Source organism: Gymnoscopelus microlampas (genome assembly GCF_963454915.1).
Source record: "Gymnoscopelus microlampas genome assembly, chromosome: 21".
Taxonomy (NCBI): domain Eukaryota; kingdom Metazoa; phylum Chordata; class Actinopteri; order Myctophiformes; family Myctophidae; genus Gymnoscopelus; species Gymnoscopelus microlampas.
Window position 1 is genome coordinate 35,071,021 of NC_139958.1, and position 16,973 is coordinate 35,087,993.

General features: G+C 40.0%; 1 protein-coding gene and 1 long non-coding RNA gene across 2 annotated transcripts; both read right to left on the reverse strand.

Annotated features, from left to right (window-relative positions):
* Positions 1 to 2,506: 2,506 nt before the first annotated feature.
* On the reverse strand, positions 2,507 to 5,385 carry LOC311037459. The gene is made up of 3 exons (XR_014599963.1): positions 4,699 to 5,385; positions 3,358 to 3,584; positions 2,507 to 3,136 (listed from the first exon to the last, which is right to left on the reverse strand). It is a non-coding gene; the product is annotated as an uncharacterized lncRNA (long non-coding RNA).
* A 2,314-nt stretch (positions 5,386 to 7,699) lies between these two features.
* On the reverse strand, positions 7,700 to 15,976 carry LOC311037939 (kelch-like protein 24; the record flags this gene model as incomplete). Its single annotated transcript, XM_084047237.1, has 11 exons — positions 7,700 to 7,714; positions 9,150 to 9,279; positions 9,906 to 10,116; positions 10,552 to 10,740; positions 11,165 to 11,293; positions 12,458 to 12,607; positions 13,007 to 13,145; positions 14,753 to 14,896; positions 15,028 to 15,219; positions 15,325 to 15,459; positions 15,719 to 15,976. The coding sequence occupies 11 exons, from the start codon at positions 15,974 to 15,976 to the stop codon at positions 7,700 to 7,702; spliced, it is 1,692 nt and encodes a 563-aa protein (XP_083903363.1).
* Between the last annotated feature and the right edge of the window lie 997 nt (positions 15,977 to 16,973).

The following is a 16,973-nucleotide window of genomic DNA, read 5'->3' on the forward strand; positions in this document are numbered from 1 at the left end:
AGTGCGTAAGTAGGTAACTTTATTTACTTAGTGTTTAAAGTATAGACTATTCTTAGATAGGAAACGTAATCATATTCCAAACCTTTTTCCTGAGTATAATAGAGAAGGGAAGCTTGTAGGGATGTGCCGCCATTTATTTTGTTCCCCCTTTTGACCCTGTTTTGTTTAGTTAGGGAGCCTATACTGTAACTTTGTTTTGGTGGAGTTTAGGTTGTTTTCTTTTCAGGTAGGGTTGGGGTATTTTGGCTTTGGCCACCCTGAAGTTTGTTGCTTTCCCTGATCTGCTTAATTATCCATTGTAAACTTAAGGTTGATCCTAATATTAATGTACACTTTTTCGTTACCTGTGTATGTGTTACTCCTTAGCCTCTAGACACCTTATAAGGTCGTAACAAGTACACAGTAGCTAGGCACACATCTGTTTCTGGATCGCTGGAAGAGGAATCGGGTATAGGAAGGGCACAGGATATTCACACCAACTGGGTTTAAATGGTTGAGAATGCGATAATCATGATTTATGTGTCATGCCATGAGTATTACAGTATAATAGTACATGATGTATTCTAAATTATATAACGAACAAATAAAGGGTTGGAATTAAAGAGCTAAGATACAGTATTATGAACAGTATAAACTGGTAGAAATGTGTTAATATGTATTGTTGGCCTATACTGTTTGGACTAGTATGGATGGTGCCATAGTGAAATATAAATGCCAAGACATACAGTAGGCTAGGACGCCTGAAGGTACAATATTAATAATGTACACATTCTAGACAGCAATATCTATAGTGTTAATGTCTTTGTTTGTACAACATATACCCAGTGGTGGAAAAAGTACTCAAATGTTTTACTTAGTAAAAGTAAAAGTATCAATACTGCAATGTAGAAATACTCTGTTACAAGTAAAGGTCCGCAATTCAAAAGTATAAAAGTATTGGCATCAAAATGTACTTAAAATACCAAAAGTAAAAGTACTGGAATGTCCCATTTCAAGTTTTCAAATGTATAAACATCTTTTGAAAATAGCAGATCTACAAGCTCACAATGCGTCACATCGGAAGCATTGTAAGCTTGTAGATCGGCTATTTTCAAATGGCCAAAATGTATATAGGGCTGAAGTGGTTAATGTATGTTCAGTAATAATAATCAAAATCTACAAAGTACTAGTAACTAAAGTTTTCAAATAATTGTAGTGGAGTAAAAGTACACTATTTACCTCTGAGATGTAGTGGAGTAGAAGTAAAAGTATTGGAAATTGGAAATACTCAAGTAAAGTACAAATACCTCAAAAGTGCACTTAATTACAGTACTTGAGTACTTGTACTTAGTTACTTTCCATCAATTCAAGTCTCGATGGGGTGACTAATCCATAGAAAAGGTCATTTTGGGGGTGAAATATCCCAAACACACAAAGTGAATGTTACAGATTAACAGCTGTAGGTATATGTACACACTGTATACCTCCGACTGTACAATACATAACATTTACAGTACACCAGTTTAGTGTTCATACTGTTCTGTATATGTCACATTCATACCTACGCTTACAGTTCATTCTATTTATATATTATACCAGGGGTCTTCAAGGTGTTTCAGACGAAGGACCCCATAGCTGAGAGATGATCAGAGATCCCCACTACATATTGTATACAATTGTGTGGCAGATTCAAACTTTTCATAGATTTCATATAGCTTCATAGGTTTGACAGCACTATATTGGATCCATGTTCATTTGTATTTTCAGACATTTAATCACTTAAACCATAAACTTGACCTTTCACTTGGTCTGCCCCCCCCCCCCCCCATCTACACCAAACCTCATTGCCTATAAATAGCAGATCTACAAGCTTGTAGATCGGCTATTTTCCCTAAAGTTCCCTCCAGAATACACAAAGATTAGGCGGCCCCCTGTAACTCTGAGGATCCCTTGGGGTCCCTGACCCCCTGTTGAAGAGCCCTGTATTATACATACACTAATTGTTCTCAACGTGGGGTTCAGGGACCCCCCAGGGGTCCTTAATATATACGTAGCATCAACATCTGTTTTAAGCACCTCCCTGTACATTGGCTATTTGAAATATAACCAAACTCCATGCTCCTCGTCTGAGTCGTCTCAATGTGATGTGTTGTGAGCTTGTAGATCGGCTATTTTCAGAAGAATTTGAATGTTTTTGAAACATTTTACAACACAAACATAGTATGGGGGTCCCTGGGACAAAATATTTTCAGATGGGGCTAATACATATTAATTTGGGGGTCCTTGACATGGAAAAGTATGAGAACCATTGCATTGATTATAGTGATAACACATGATTCTCTTGTTCTCAGCCACTTTCTCAGTAAGAAGAATCTCCTGCAGTTTCTTCCTCCTTGGACATGACACACTGTAACTCAGCTGTAGATGCGAAACTGCATTTTTTTGTCTCAGTAGTGCTTGTACTCTGTGCAGTGACAATAAAGTTGAAACTAAATCTAATCTAAACATCACTCATAAAAACAACTGCTTAATTTAAGCCAAGTAGGACATTTATCAATAGTAGGCTACAGATTACAGAATATGCAAGGCAAATAATGGCATTCAATAAAACATTTTATTCACAATTTAAGTGCAAGCTCTTGAAGTCATCTCTTTTAAGAGCTTGAATCCTCTTCACGAGGCTACTACTGCACAAAGATTAGTACATTTTTCGTTTTGGTGAAGCACATTAAAATAGTAGATATGTAGAGATATACAGTATGTATGTATAGAGAGTTCACAATATAGTAGTATAATATAGCATATAGTAAAGTATAATATTAGTTTAGATTAATATAGCTGTTTTTCCCCCTTTTGTAAAGGCTAGTGTGACTAATCATGCCATGACAGATCCTACACTATCTGCAATGTTGAATCCTCTGCCAACCAGTACAGTACACAGTCTCCAGGAAAATCTGATGGACGCTGGTGGTGACGCTGATCAAACTGCACGGCTCTGTTGGTGGCCAGCGTCATGCTGCCTTGCCTGGAGTGACTCTTCTTGTAGCGAGGGTCCTGCTGCTACACGCTGTGTTGGGAGCTGCCTGGAGTGCAGATGGTCTTAATTAGACTCCTTGGAGGTGTTCCAGGTTATTACTTGCAGATGGGTCAAAAACACCTGAGAATAAAATAAACAGGGAATATTACTGTGATAGTACAGACCGGTAGGATATCATTTAACTTTTAGATCATTTTCTTCTGCTTAAATAAGAGAACACTCCATGCTTCAATCAAATAATACATAAAGCATTGTCATTATCTAGTTAAAATGCTGTGGTTTCACTGACCCTGGTTCTAATGAATTAGAACAATATGCTCAATTTAAAATACACAACTCACGTTACCACGCTTTGACTCAGTCGCTGAAGTGGGCCACAAGCACCTAGAGTAAGGTTCTACTGTGTCTTTCCTCTGGACTCTTGCAGCGCAGCACCTACACGGGACCAGACCTCACACAGTCCAGACTTGCAGTCACAGTGTGCGTCAAGCACCGCCCCAGTGTGCTGTGCTCTGGGGCCATGATCCAGGGAGAGGTTGGCTTCTCCCTCGGTTGCTGAGTGCAGCACCTGAGAATAGAGTAAACAGTGATATTACTGTGATAGAACAGACCGCTAGGGTATTATTGTCTTCAGCTTACATAGGACAACACTGCATGCGTGCAACAAAAAATCAAATAATATCTAAAGCAGAGGTCTTCAACAGGGGGTCCGGGACCCCTAGGGGGTCCTCAGAGTTACTACAGGGGGTCCGCCAAATCTTTGTGTGATTTTTACATAAACCACTTCAACCAAGTATCCCTATTCTGAGAGGAACTTTAGCCAAAGGCGTTGTGCGTTTGTAGATCTGCTATTTTCGGCAAAGTGGTTTAGTATAGCGGGGAAAAAGAGCAGGCTAAGTACAGAGTGAAAGGTCAGGTATAAGTGTTGTTTAAGTGCATGATTAAATGTTTGGAAATACACATTAACATGAATCCAACATGATAGTGCTGTGGAACAAGTCTATGAAGCTGCCTATGAAATCTATGAAAAAAGAAATATTCTATACAATATAATGGGGGTCCCTGCTTTATCTCGCTCTCAGCCAAGGGGTCCTTGGCCTGAAAACGTTGAAGACCCCTGATCGTAATTGTAATTATATCTAGTTAGAATGCTGTGGTGTTACCGACCCTGGTTGTGGTACATTTTGACCCAGTCTTGTAAGACCCTGCTTGTAAGACCAGCCACTGACTGTATGAAAAGTGCTGGGTAACCAGGCTAGTACTTTTTACTTGTGTTTTTCCCCCTATGAAACTCTCAAAGAACAAAGCTTGACTATCTGCATGCCAGCCACAATGGACAGACTCGACTTTCATGAATTATTTTGGGTCATTAATAAGGCCCATATTTGGGCTTTGTTTACGTCTGACTTCTTTTGGGCACACAGTAGCTTAGTCCAGCGTTAGAGTTCTCTCTAAGTTAGAGAGAACTCACTAACGCCAGGGCTAAAAAAGCTTAGCCTTGGATCAAGACTATATATTAGTTGTATTTGATCAAGTCTGACTCAGATAAAATAAATCTACGATAGTCTTGATCCAAGGCTAACAGTAGCCACGCTAACACACAGACTTGCACAGCACTTCTACAGTTCACCAACATTACCTGTCAAACGATAAAACAAAATAATAAAAACAAACTTACTTACCCTTGCACAAATAAGATTGAGCCTCAAGGCTGTTGTAGGCCATCAACTGGTCCATAGTGTAGTAGGCACTGCGTGTAAACACTAAATAATAATCATACAATATCCGGATAATGTATGGCCCGGCGGATAAAGATCCTTATTGACACTAAACTCACTCGTAACAAGCTTATACGGATCGATACCGATAAATGTAATCTTCTCCTCGTATTGTTTCCTCTTAATCTGCGTAAAATGTTCTAGCAGTGACTAGCTAAAGTAGCTGCTATGTGTTTGTTTACAGTGTTACACTTAGCCGGAGCTAACACGGTGCTGCTGGACCGAACCGGACCTCACCAAGATGGCGCGTAGGGAGGGGGTGGAGTCTCGGCTCCGCCCCCTCCCTATCCGTAACTTTGTATAATAATGCATATGAATGATCGATAATTAAAAAACAGGTAATTTTCCGTTTTCCATTCATGTAGATGAAAGGCTAAAATTGAAAATCAAGCCAATTTTCGATTTTTGATTTTTGATTTCACATTGAATAATAGACTGAACGCAAGATACGGGCTTGTAAAGTAATACTTGATATCTTGGCAAAAATTGTGTTTAACAAAAAAATTAAATTAAAAAACGGGTCAATTTCCGTTTTCCATTCATGAGATGAAGCCAATTTCTTATTTTCGATTTTGGGACTTAAGAACGGATATAAACTGAACGGACAATTTCCGATTTTCGATTTTGGGATTTGAGAACGGATATCAATTGAACGCTACGTACACGGATTAGAGACACATACTTCCCACAGATTATATACACCCAAAGTGAGTTTGAAAACATGACCAATGAAAAAACTCCCATACCTACTGGGAGAAATACAACAATGTGCAAACACAGCTGCAAGATATGTGAACTGCTGTGAAAAGAAGACAATGGAATACAACCACCTTAAGGACTACTAACCATTAGTGGTTTCTGCACCAACATCTGTACCAAGTGGACCTCTGACATAGACCTTGTGGCACATATAAACAGAGCTACTACCTTTTAACACATTTGAAAGGCTTTTTGTATACTATTTTAAATAGTCTTGGGGGAAAATGCTGCTAATTGTCGCAAAAGTGACTGCAAAATCCTGAAAGATTGTTGCTATCTGTTTCAAATAGCTTGTATACGACTTTCTAGCAGCAAATGAACATTTGTCAGACAGTTTTTCCAAGTTGCAATGTGACATTTCTCTGTTTACACAATGCTGTATCCCCTCCAAGTTTACATACTTTCCCAATTTGTTTCTTAAATTGTTTTATTATGCTTTTGACACATGCTTTGGCAATGTAAACGTATGTTTTCTCATGCCAATACATCTCTATTGAATTTAATTGTGTAACAAAGCTTGGCCTGGAAATCCAGCAAACTGTTCTTTGTGTTGCCATGCAGAGTTTGATGCATTGGTCCGGTTGGGGGTCCCTGGCCCTGTAGGCTACATTAAGAAGCAAGCTGTTATTCTTGCGAGCTGCATGTGTGGGCCTCAGCGGAGGAGGAAGTCAACTCAGCTACGTGGGCTGATATCCAGGTGCTTATACCACCCTTCTAGTCTTACATGAATGTATTACACAAATTACTTTTTACGGTGTGGCTCTGCAAGAGGCTAGCTGTCTATGAGTGTCGGTATGTGTGCGTTTGTGTCTGTGTCTGGAGCTTAAAACCGTTGACCGGGTCATCTGTAGACATTCTTTTTCATACACTAACTCGTTTGGCGCCCTTTTCTCTCTCTCTCTGACTTAGCCAATTTTTCCGAGCTGTCTGTCAGTGGAGGATGGCGTGGTGCTGATCAACCAGGCCATGAGGAACGCCAGAGTGCAGTCTTCTGCCAGGGTGCTGGCAGACATGGTGGTCGTGAGCAATAAATCCATCAACAACTTTCTCTGTTTGATGAAAAGCTCAAACGGTACAGCTACTGTATATATATTTCTATCTTATATCTTTACAAAGATATGCATTACAGGTGACGTTTAACCACTTAAACGCTATATACTTTGTTGACCGGGGTCCCCCACACGTCTATACTTACTTGGTCCCCTCCTCTTTTTTCCCATCTACACCAAATCTGTTTGCCAATAGCCAATCTACAAGCTCACAACGCGTCACGTTGTGAGCTTGTAGATTGGCTATTTTCTGCAAATGTTTGCCCATTTTTGCTGAATGTTAGCCTCTTATAAAATGCCCAGAAAAGGAACGGTAGGGTTCACGTTTAAGGGATTTACCAGTGCAACTGTAGTATACACCTTAATTACAACATCTGCTACAAGTAACTAAAGGAGTACTAGAAAACATTCAACCACTAGTCACATTGTCACAAAACTCAGTATTTCTGATAACTGAAGAAGATCTGAAGCGAACATCTGTGGTGATAAATGGTCGGATCTTACTAACTAGTCATTACATGACAGTCGCTACAGAAGTTGTTAAACGGTTGCATAATGGCTGTAGTGTTTTATCTCTGTAATTCTGAACTAAAAACCTGAAAATAATTGTACATGGATTAGTACAAATTCTCAGCTGAAAATACATTTTTGGAAAAAATATCTATGTGACATAAACCCCTTTGATGCTTGATAGATTGAAATCTGACCACCATCATTATACGCTTAGTGATTATGCAGTATGGATTTCATGAAACAGGCATTTTCTGACAGTTTAAGCACAAACGTGGGCAAATGATTTTGCTGAGTCATAGACTGTGAAGAATAAAATACAATTCGAACAACGGCTTTATTTTATTGCATAAACAAAACCAACCATGGTGCATGGTATTTTGCTCTGGGATGCTAAATAAATTCATGGGTCGTGACCTTGTGACATCATAACAGGGTGTCAAACTCATTGTAGGTCACGGGAATGTCTGGACAAAATGCGACTTTAAGTCATGTTGGAGGCAGCAAACTACAGGTAACGTAACAACAAAATGGAGAAAAATAATGTGTGCTCTTTTTAAACAGTCCAGACAATTAGGTTTTCCCAATCACTTGTGTTTAAGCTGAATGCATAGCAGAGAAACAGAAGAATGATGCTCACACATGGGGTACCTCAAAAGGGATGACCGCACACAGGGTGGATTACTTTTCAGGATTCAAATTCAAAAGTAGCAGATCTGCAAGCTCGGAGCTTGTGGATCTGCTACTTTTGACACAAATAGTTTGATATGACATAAGAGGCCCGACAGCAACGATATATTGAAATATATTTAGTCATCAGCTTCCTTCTGTCTCACACGACAATGGATATGCCAGGGATTAGTTTGTCGTTGGTTTGTTGTGGCTGAACAGTCAGATTCTTGAGTGTCATTTATGGTCCCAGAGAATGGCAATTGCCACTCCCATGCACCTCTGAGCGTATTCTTTTACGGATTAATCTCATTCAGCGCTGAGTGCATCTCGATCCACGCCCATCCACATCTACATGTGACACGTGTCTGTAACCATAGCCTACCTTCATTAGAGCTTTCAACCCGTGTTTCTATTTTGGACATTTAATTTAAAAAACGTTGACATTCTTCATTTTTCAATTTGCAAAAATAGCAGATCTACAAGCTCACAACACGCCACCATCACCGCTTTGGGAGCTTGCTATTTTTGAAAAAAAAAAAGAAAAAAGAAATAGGGCTTATAGTCCACCCCCAAAATGCATTTCTTTCCTATCTATTAGTCACCCCATGGAGACTTGAATTCATGTATATTTTTTTGTTTTTGTCAAATTCTTTTTTCTGAAAAGTGTAGCATGTTGTGCAGGTGTACTCATTCAGATTCCAGGGGCTCTCCAGGGGGCCGGGGTTTGCCAACACGCTCCAGTGGGTTCCCAAATCACAAGTCTGTGCCTGCCTCTGTGGGTGCTGAAGCTTCCTTCTGTCAATGTTCAACAAAATCCTCAGTATTTATTTATTCAAAAATCCAATGTGAAACAATGATGCCATGATGTCGACTGTGTCAAAAACAGTTACTTATCAGGATTCAAATTCAAAAGCATCAAATGTAGCCGATCTACAAGCTCAAAACGTGTCTACTACTACTATGCTTTTGTGTGACACCGTAGTATGATCAAGTAGGGCGTTCATTTACCAAAAAAACACAAAAAGTTTGAATATGGAGTTAAGACGTTTCTGCCCGACAGCAACGATATACAGTATTAACCACTTAAACCCTATATACTTATTCACCCCCTCCTTTTTTCTCCTCTGCACTAAATAACTTTGAAAATAGCCGATCTACATGCTCACTGCGTTACATACAAAAACTACTATACAACTGCTACATTCCAGTCAAATCCTCGTGTTAATTTATCCATTTGTAAGAGTGTAAAAATTGTACAGTGTGTATATTTTGTACACTCTCAGAGTTAAATTAGAGAGTTCAATTTTATAATACATATCAATTTGGGGTCCTTGGCACGGAAATGTTTGAGAACCATTGTTCTACCTGATGTGCATCCTTCCTCATCCTGAAAGAGACACAGCTGAACAGGTTGAGACCGAGGGGCATCTTCTCTACGAGTTCCCACGAGTCCGTGGCTTCAGTGTACCGTTCCATGGTACGGTGGTGGGGATACCTACATGTCATGAAGAGTGACCAGTAGCAGTGAGAGAAACGTCTGTTTTCTGATTTCCTCAAAAACTGTACTTAAGTACAGGTTTTGATGTACTTTTACATGACTTGAATATTTAATTTTTTAAAGAATACTTTATACTTTATAAATATTGTACGTTTTACTCCACTACAATTATTTGAAAACGTTAGTTACGCGTTACTTTGCAGATTTAGGTTATTATTACCAAACAGATATTAACCAATTAAGCCGATCTACTATTTTCAAAAACGTTTGAGCGATTTTTTGATTTGATTTGATTTGATTTTATTAATTCATGCTTGCAGTGGAGCCAGGGCCCCACTGAAAACTTTACATATATATACTGTAGATATAAAAGAGCATTTGCATACAAGAACAGTTAAAAAAATTTGAAAAACATACGTAGTACTTTTACTTTGGTACTGTATATTTTGATGCCAATACGTTGGTACTTTTATTCAAGTCAAAATGGGAATACAGGTCTTTTACTTAACAGAGTATTTCTACATTGTGGTATTGCTACTTTAGTAAAACAATCTGAGTACTCCTTCCACCACTGGTGTGAACAAGCAGCCACCTTATTTAAAGGGTTTCATGGAGCATCTTACCTGCCACGGTCCGAACCAGAACATTCCGCCCCTTCTAGTAGATAGATCTTTCCGCCCACCACAGCCACGCCAGGCCCGTAGCGTCGCTCTTTCGTGGAGGCACAAAAGGTCCACTGGTTGGTCTCTGGGTTGTAGCACTCCACTTGGTCCGTGAACTCGCTGTAGCACTCCACCTGGTCCGTGAACTCGCTCTCTATTAAAGGCACACCACCTAGAGATAAACAGGAATTAACAGGATAGTGACTGTCAGTGGGTTCTGTTATGTACAGTGAAGTTGAACTGAGTCTATACTGGAACTAAGAGCCATGAAGAACAGATAAGACATACCTATAGCGTAGATCTTTCCTTTGAGCGTACACACAGATTTACCGATACGAGGAACCAGCATAGAAGCACCTTCTGTCCATTCAGATGTTTTGGGGTCGTACTTGTGCGCCTGACAATGATCTATGACAGAATCATAGTCCATTACAGTGACACCAACAGCCCGGGAGGAGAGAGACGTGACAAAACACCATTCATTGTCAATGGTAGAAGGACGATTGTGTAATAACAACAAAGGCTTTGAACATTTTCAGTTAACCGTTAACAACCTCATAAAACCCAGCAGGCTGAACCTGCATATGTGCGTAAACCTGTTACATACCAAGAACATAGATCAGTCTATCTAGTGCCACCACCGCAGGGTTGCTGTCATCGTCATCAATCGGGATAGAGCCAGACTCCATGAGCTGCCAGGTGTTGGTGTTGGGGTCGTAGCGCTCTATTGAGTTCACATACATCTGGCCGTTCCAGCCCCCCACCGCAAACACATAGCCGTCCAGCGTCACCAGGCCTATGGACCATGTAGGATTGTGCAAGAAAAAAAAACAAAAAAAACTCATTACAACTGATCCTTGGGTAACCAAAGCAACAACTCAAAGTTGTTATTGCAGCCTCTGAGCCGGGGCCCCTGGTGGGCGGTGGGGATAATGCAAGTGGGCCCCCAAATAATTGGCACTATGATTTTAATGAGCATAATATAATATAAATAATATATATATATATAAAAATAATGTAAAACTAAATGTTATGTAATCGTTTCTTCAAAACCTTGATCATTAAAATAAGATGGATGCGGCCCACCCATCGGTCCACCTAAGTGATCAGATGGGTGGACCGCGAACACTTTCAAGATTTTCAAGTGGGCCCTGATCCAGAAAAGGTTGAGATACTGTATAAAGGAGTAGCACAGGCAAAAACGCCATAGTTAGTCTTACCAACGTCGCTGCGGGCCTCATTCATGGAAGCCATCTTCGACCACGAGTCACAGGAAGAGTCATAGCGCCACATCTCACTACTGACTGAACCATCAGGGAAGTCTCCTCCGGCCAAATAGACAGATGGGCCTATGGTGAGAGTAGAATTAAAACAATGTTATGACTTCATTAAAGACATTTATCAGAGCTCAAAATGCATGGCCATTAAAGGATAATGTGCATAAACAACTTGAAAGGTCACCACATACCATTCATAATAAAAGGTTCATTTTTGCCTGTACTTCTATATTACTGTGATGGTTCACTTGCCAAGCCAAGTAGTTCACAGAAACTCATCAAAATAGGTCCAGCGTTTGTGACATTTTGTTCAAATGTCACAAAACCCTGTGAGCTATCACTCATCCAAAATGTGAAATCTTACTGTTCCTAATATCCCTTGGCTACTTTGCTGCCTGCCATCATCACTCAATGGCTGTTACAGTGGTTCCTGTGCAATGCTACCCCTTACTCTGGTTATGATGGCCGTAAAGCCAGCTTCTGGAGCCTGTAAAAACAGAGTTAAGCATGGCGGCATGCTTGTATCCAGTATTAAATGACGGTATTGATATATGTAGCAACGAAAGCACACCCATGATCACTGTTGCTAATTACTCCCATGTTAATACACATTTAACTAAAATATTAAATATTTTATCGTTTTATTTAGCTTGATAAATGAACAATCACAATTATACCATAAAATATTTCCCCCCCATTCCAGCCCATTCCATTTAGGGGCAAAACAGAGTAGGATCGATTACAGCATGGGTTCTCAGGGACCCTCAGGGTTCCTTGAGGCAGTTCCAAATGGACCCTTACAGGCCCGTGAGAATTATGGGGGTCCTTGAACCACTGCATTACAAGTTAACTGACCTCTAGTCTACTCCATGTTGCATGTTGATCTGATGATACTCCTCACTAGGCCTGCCACAATTATTACATAATCGCCTAGTTAAGTAATCGCAATTATTTTGCATAATCGTTGTAATCGTTTTCATATTGAAAGATTTTCATATATTTTCAAACATTTTCAAAAAATAGTGGAAATACCAGATCTACAAGCTCACAAAGTGTCGCGATGCGACCCGCTGTGAGCTTGTAGATCATAGTTGTGCAACTTTAAAGCCTAAAAGCCAAACAGAAATGTAATTTCTATTCACATGTTCCAGTGTTCAACGACAAAAACACAATGAAATTGTTAATCGCAATTATTTGTGTTAATCATCATGACAGGCTGACAGCCTTACTCCTCACCTAACACAACCAGACCATGGTAAACTTTAGCGATGGGCGGACATGCCAGAGTCTTCCACTGGCTGGTCAGGGGATCAAAGCTCTCGACGCTGTGAAGCGGCTTATCGCCACCACCGACCCTTTCCCCCACCGTCAGGATCACGTCACATACTGTACAGAGGAATAGAATAGTCAGTGAATAGAGTAACGTGTGAGAGCATGTGAAATGTTATGATGGGCACAAATTAGTAGTCACGCCTCAATCCAGGAGAAAATTGAATATCCAGTGTAATGCAACTAAAAGTATGTATAAAAGTGCAAGAAATCCAAAAAATGTGTAAAATAAAAAATGTATAATGAAGTTGCAAAAGCAATTATGAATACCAAATAGCAAACTAATATCTTGTTTCTTTTAAATCCCAAATGCTACACCAAAGAAAGAAATATCACAATTATTTTTTGCCAGGTATGTTTGCACATTTTGAGAAATGTGTCCCGGCATTGGAAATCCCAACTAGAAAAACCTTGATATATTAGTTACATGCATGCATGGTGTGTGAGGCAGGGTACCTGTGGACCAGCGTGGCCTGTGGTCCTTGGCCTCAGAGAGGAGCCTGTGGCAGGCCTGGGATTCCAGCACACCCAGAGATGCAGTCACATCCAGAAGGTAGGAGGGTTTCATATGAGCCAGGCGGATATGCTCCATCACCTTAGAGACAAATAGACAGTGGTGGAAAGTAAGTACATTAAAGTACTTAAGTACAATTTTGAGATATTTTGTACTTTACTGGAGTATGTCCAGTTTTTTGTACTTTTACTTCTACTCTACTCTACTACATCTCAGAGGCAAATGTTACTTCTACTTGTAACAGATAACATCTAAATTGCAGTATTGATACTTTTATTTGAGTAAAACACGTGAGTACTTCTTCCACCACTGCAAATAGAAAACACTTATTTACTAGTCCAACTGCATATTGTCTGAACAACAACATTTAACATGGCTTTCACCTCTCTCTCTCTCTACATCTGGTGAAAGACAAGGTTATAGGAACCACGGCATGCTTGCCAATATGCAACATGCAGCATGCATACCCAAAGCAAGTGCCATGTATGTAGTTGAATACAGAAACTTTGGCAGAGTAATACAACCACGGCTGCAACTGAGAGTTATGTTGATAATATAGAATGTCTATCACTCAATTAATCCATGTAAAACTGGCACAGCTGGCACCAACAGAGTAAAAATGTGGTCCTACCGAATACCCCACCACAAGAACACTGACTGACTGCTATACTTGCACTTTACATCACCATTTTATTTAGGGAATTAGGGTCAGTGAACCTTATCCAGTCTCTGTGTGGCTCTTCAAATAAAGAGGAAGATTGACAGTTAACTAGCCTATGTCTGTCATTAGTAGTGCTGACACACCCACATCAGGAACACACAGGTTTTGTTTGCACCAGCAAGGAACTGCATGGGACAAAACACTGCACTGTAGTTGTCAGCAGAGGGCGCCAGTTTGCTGCCCTTAAACTAGAGGTGCTTTGTCTTTGTTATATGAACTGAACTGATTGATTAACTGTTTCACCCCAAATTACTGCCTCTCATGCATATACACCAACCCTGGTCCTAGATCCTCTGCTCCTAACAGGGATACTGATGAATTGTATATTTTTATATATATTTTTGATAATCCACTAAATCGATAATTCTGATTAACCATTCAAACCCTAAATCGATATGTACGATTAAAGGACGACTTCACCCATTTTCAACCTATCTTCATATGATTGGTCCACTCCTCACTAATGCTGATGATAATATGGTGCCATTTTTGTTTACTCGTCTGTGTCTCATAGGAGGCCTGTGGACACTTCAGGAACCCGCCTAGCAGTGACATCATCGTTAGACAGGTTTTTTTTTTTTTTCAAACAAGATTTCACATTTTTTAGGCGGGTTTCTGAACTGTCCACAGCCCTAGTAGACGAAAATGGTCATATTGTCATGAGCATTAGTGAGGACCAATTATATGAAGATAGATTGAAAATGGCTGAAGTCGTCCTTTAAATGTAGCACACCTATAAATATAGTTGTTTCTGTAGACCACACTGTAAAATCTGTGTTAATGTAACTCCGAAAAGTGTACAAAAGGAACCAAATGAACCAATTAACTCTAAGGATTTTACTGCGTCAAACTATGCATATTTTAAACATCTTGATAGCATCCCTTTAAGCTTGCCTAAGCCAGTCACATTGCTTTGACTTCTCCATGGTCTTTCATCAGGTGAGTGACACGCAGAGAAGTGACTGACCTTTTCAAAGCTCTGCCTGCTGGTGGGACACTTCTCCAACCACAGCATGGCAGCCTCAAACACCATCTCCTCATTGGTCACATTGATGTCATCACTGGCAAGAATCTCTGTCAGTTTGTCCACACACAGAGAGAGGAACTCTTTCTAGGAAAATAAAAGAAAATACAGCAGATAGTTATAAAACACCTTTTAATATTTTACCAGCTTCCTTGGGTGAGCCTGTCTCTCAGATTTATATGAGGAAAAAGCCAACAACTGACACTTCAATGTCTGACCTGCTGGTAGACGACGCTGAAGTGTTCCAGAATGTAATCCATGCTGCGTTTCTCCAACCTTTTACAGGAGTGGGCCTCCGCAAAGCAGTGGATCCCTACACAGTTCTTTTCGTCCATGTGTCGCTCCAAGTAATGACAGCAGGCCTCCTGAACAGCAGTGACCCCCAGCAGGTTTGCTGCTGTTAGCAGGGCCTAGAGACCAAATAAACAAAATAACACTATGGTTTTAAAACCCCCGATATAGGCCATATGCATGGCCGCAATGAATGAATAAGGTTTATGATGATAATACATTACCTGCACGTTTTCCGTGGAGATGACCACCTTTGAAGTGTAGGCAAAGCTCACCAACACGTCAATGATCTGAGGTTCTACATCGAACATGTTAACCCTTTCTTGCCTGGACTCCACCATGCCAGTTGTAAACATCGCCTGTGTGCGGGTTGAAAAGATAAATGGTTGGTTTTGAGTGTCCATTGTTTAGACATTTCTCAATTATATTGTGTCAACATTAACAATTCATTGTACCGTATATAGCATTCTATTTTGTTCACATGAAAACCAAGGCGGAATTGAATGTCAATGTCAACAACAACAGGTCAATAAAATGTATTGACCTGTTGTTGTTAAAGGAATGACATTCAATGTGAACATTTAATGTTCACATTGAAAGTTGAAGATCTGCATTTACCTCAAAGTAAGGGCTAAAGGAGGCTAGTACAATACGATGACAGGGGAACTCCTTTCCTCCACAGCAGAGAATCACGTCACAGAAAGTGTTGTTTAGCCGAAGCCTGTTCAGGCCCTCTAACAACCTGTTGGGGTGTTTCTTCTCCATGAACTCACAGTTATCACCCTCCAATGAGGATGGCTGCACACTGGTGTCGTCCTCCTGACGTTCCATAGGGCAGGGGGGTAAACCAGCATCAACTGGAATCATTTCAGCCATGTTTCTTTTGCTAGACAGTAGGAGAGGATGGAATAAATGGTCAGTGATGTTGTTGTGAAGAGAAATGACAAGCTGGAACCAGTGTTGTCTTGTTAATTTCTAAATCTAGATTACATATCAAATTAAGATTTATAATCGGACAAATTAAACAATTATTCATCTGTGACTACGGTTGCAAAGTTTTAATACTGAACTTATTTGGTGGTAAAAGACATAAAGATAAAAAGCATTACACTAGGTCTCATATTTTGGTTAAACGTGTGCCCATTTAATTCAACTGTAATCATACAATGCATTCAACAGTTCATTCTTCCATCCATACCTGTGCAAACCTATACAGGATATCCTAGAGACTATAGTGTCTAATGTTTTCTCAGAAGGTCACTTTGAAGAACTGAAGCCTGTGTCCTGAAAGCTGGGCTGAAATAGTAATAGTTGATTGTTTGCACTGGTCACTCCGCTCAGTCCGCTGTGTGCTGTGTGTGTCCGTCTGTCTGTGTTGTGTCCACTGTCCTCTGTCCTGAGGTGTGATGATCAGCATTCAGCAGCAACACCACCCTTTTGTCTTAGAGTGGACAGACACCTCCTCCCACCTCCTCACAGCTCTCCTTCAGTAAACTGCAGTCAGGGTCAATTTCAATGTGAAAGGCTCATAACAAAAGCCTGCGTGATGATGTGCCACCCTCAAAGAAACATTTAGACAGATACGAGTTTCTGTGTGCTAACCGCTGATGACTGCTTTTCTTCTTTGTTTTTCTTTCCAAAGAAAGCAAATCATCATAAATAGTTCACCTTTTTAGGTGTGTGAATAAAAGTATTTCTTTAAAGAAGTGTGTTTGTTGGATATTATATGATACGTCATCATGCCACCCTTTTTCATTTAAAAAATGTGCAGAATATTTTTTGGAATATTAAGGGGAAATAACAGCATAACTGCACAATTTTGCACTCGATAGCATTTAAACACTACTCTCAAAATTATTATAGTCCGTTTTAA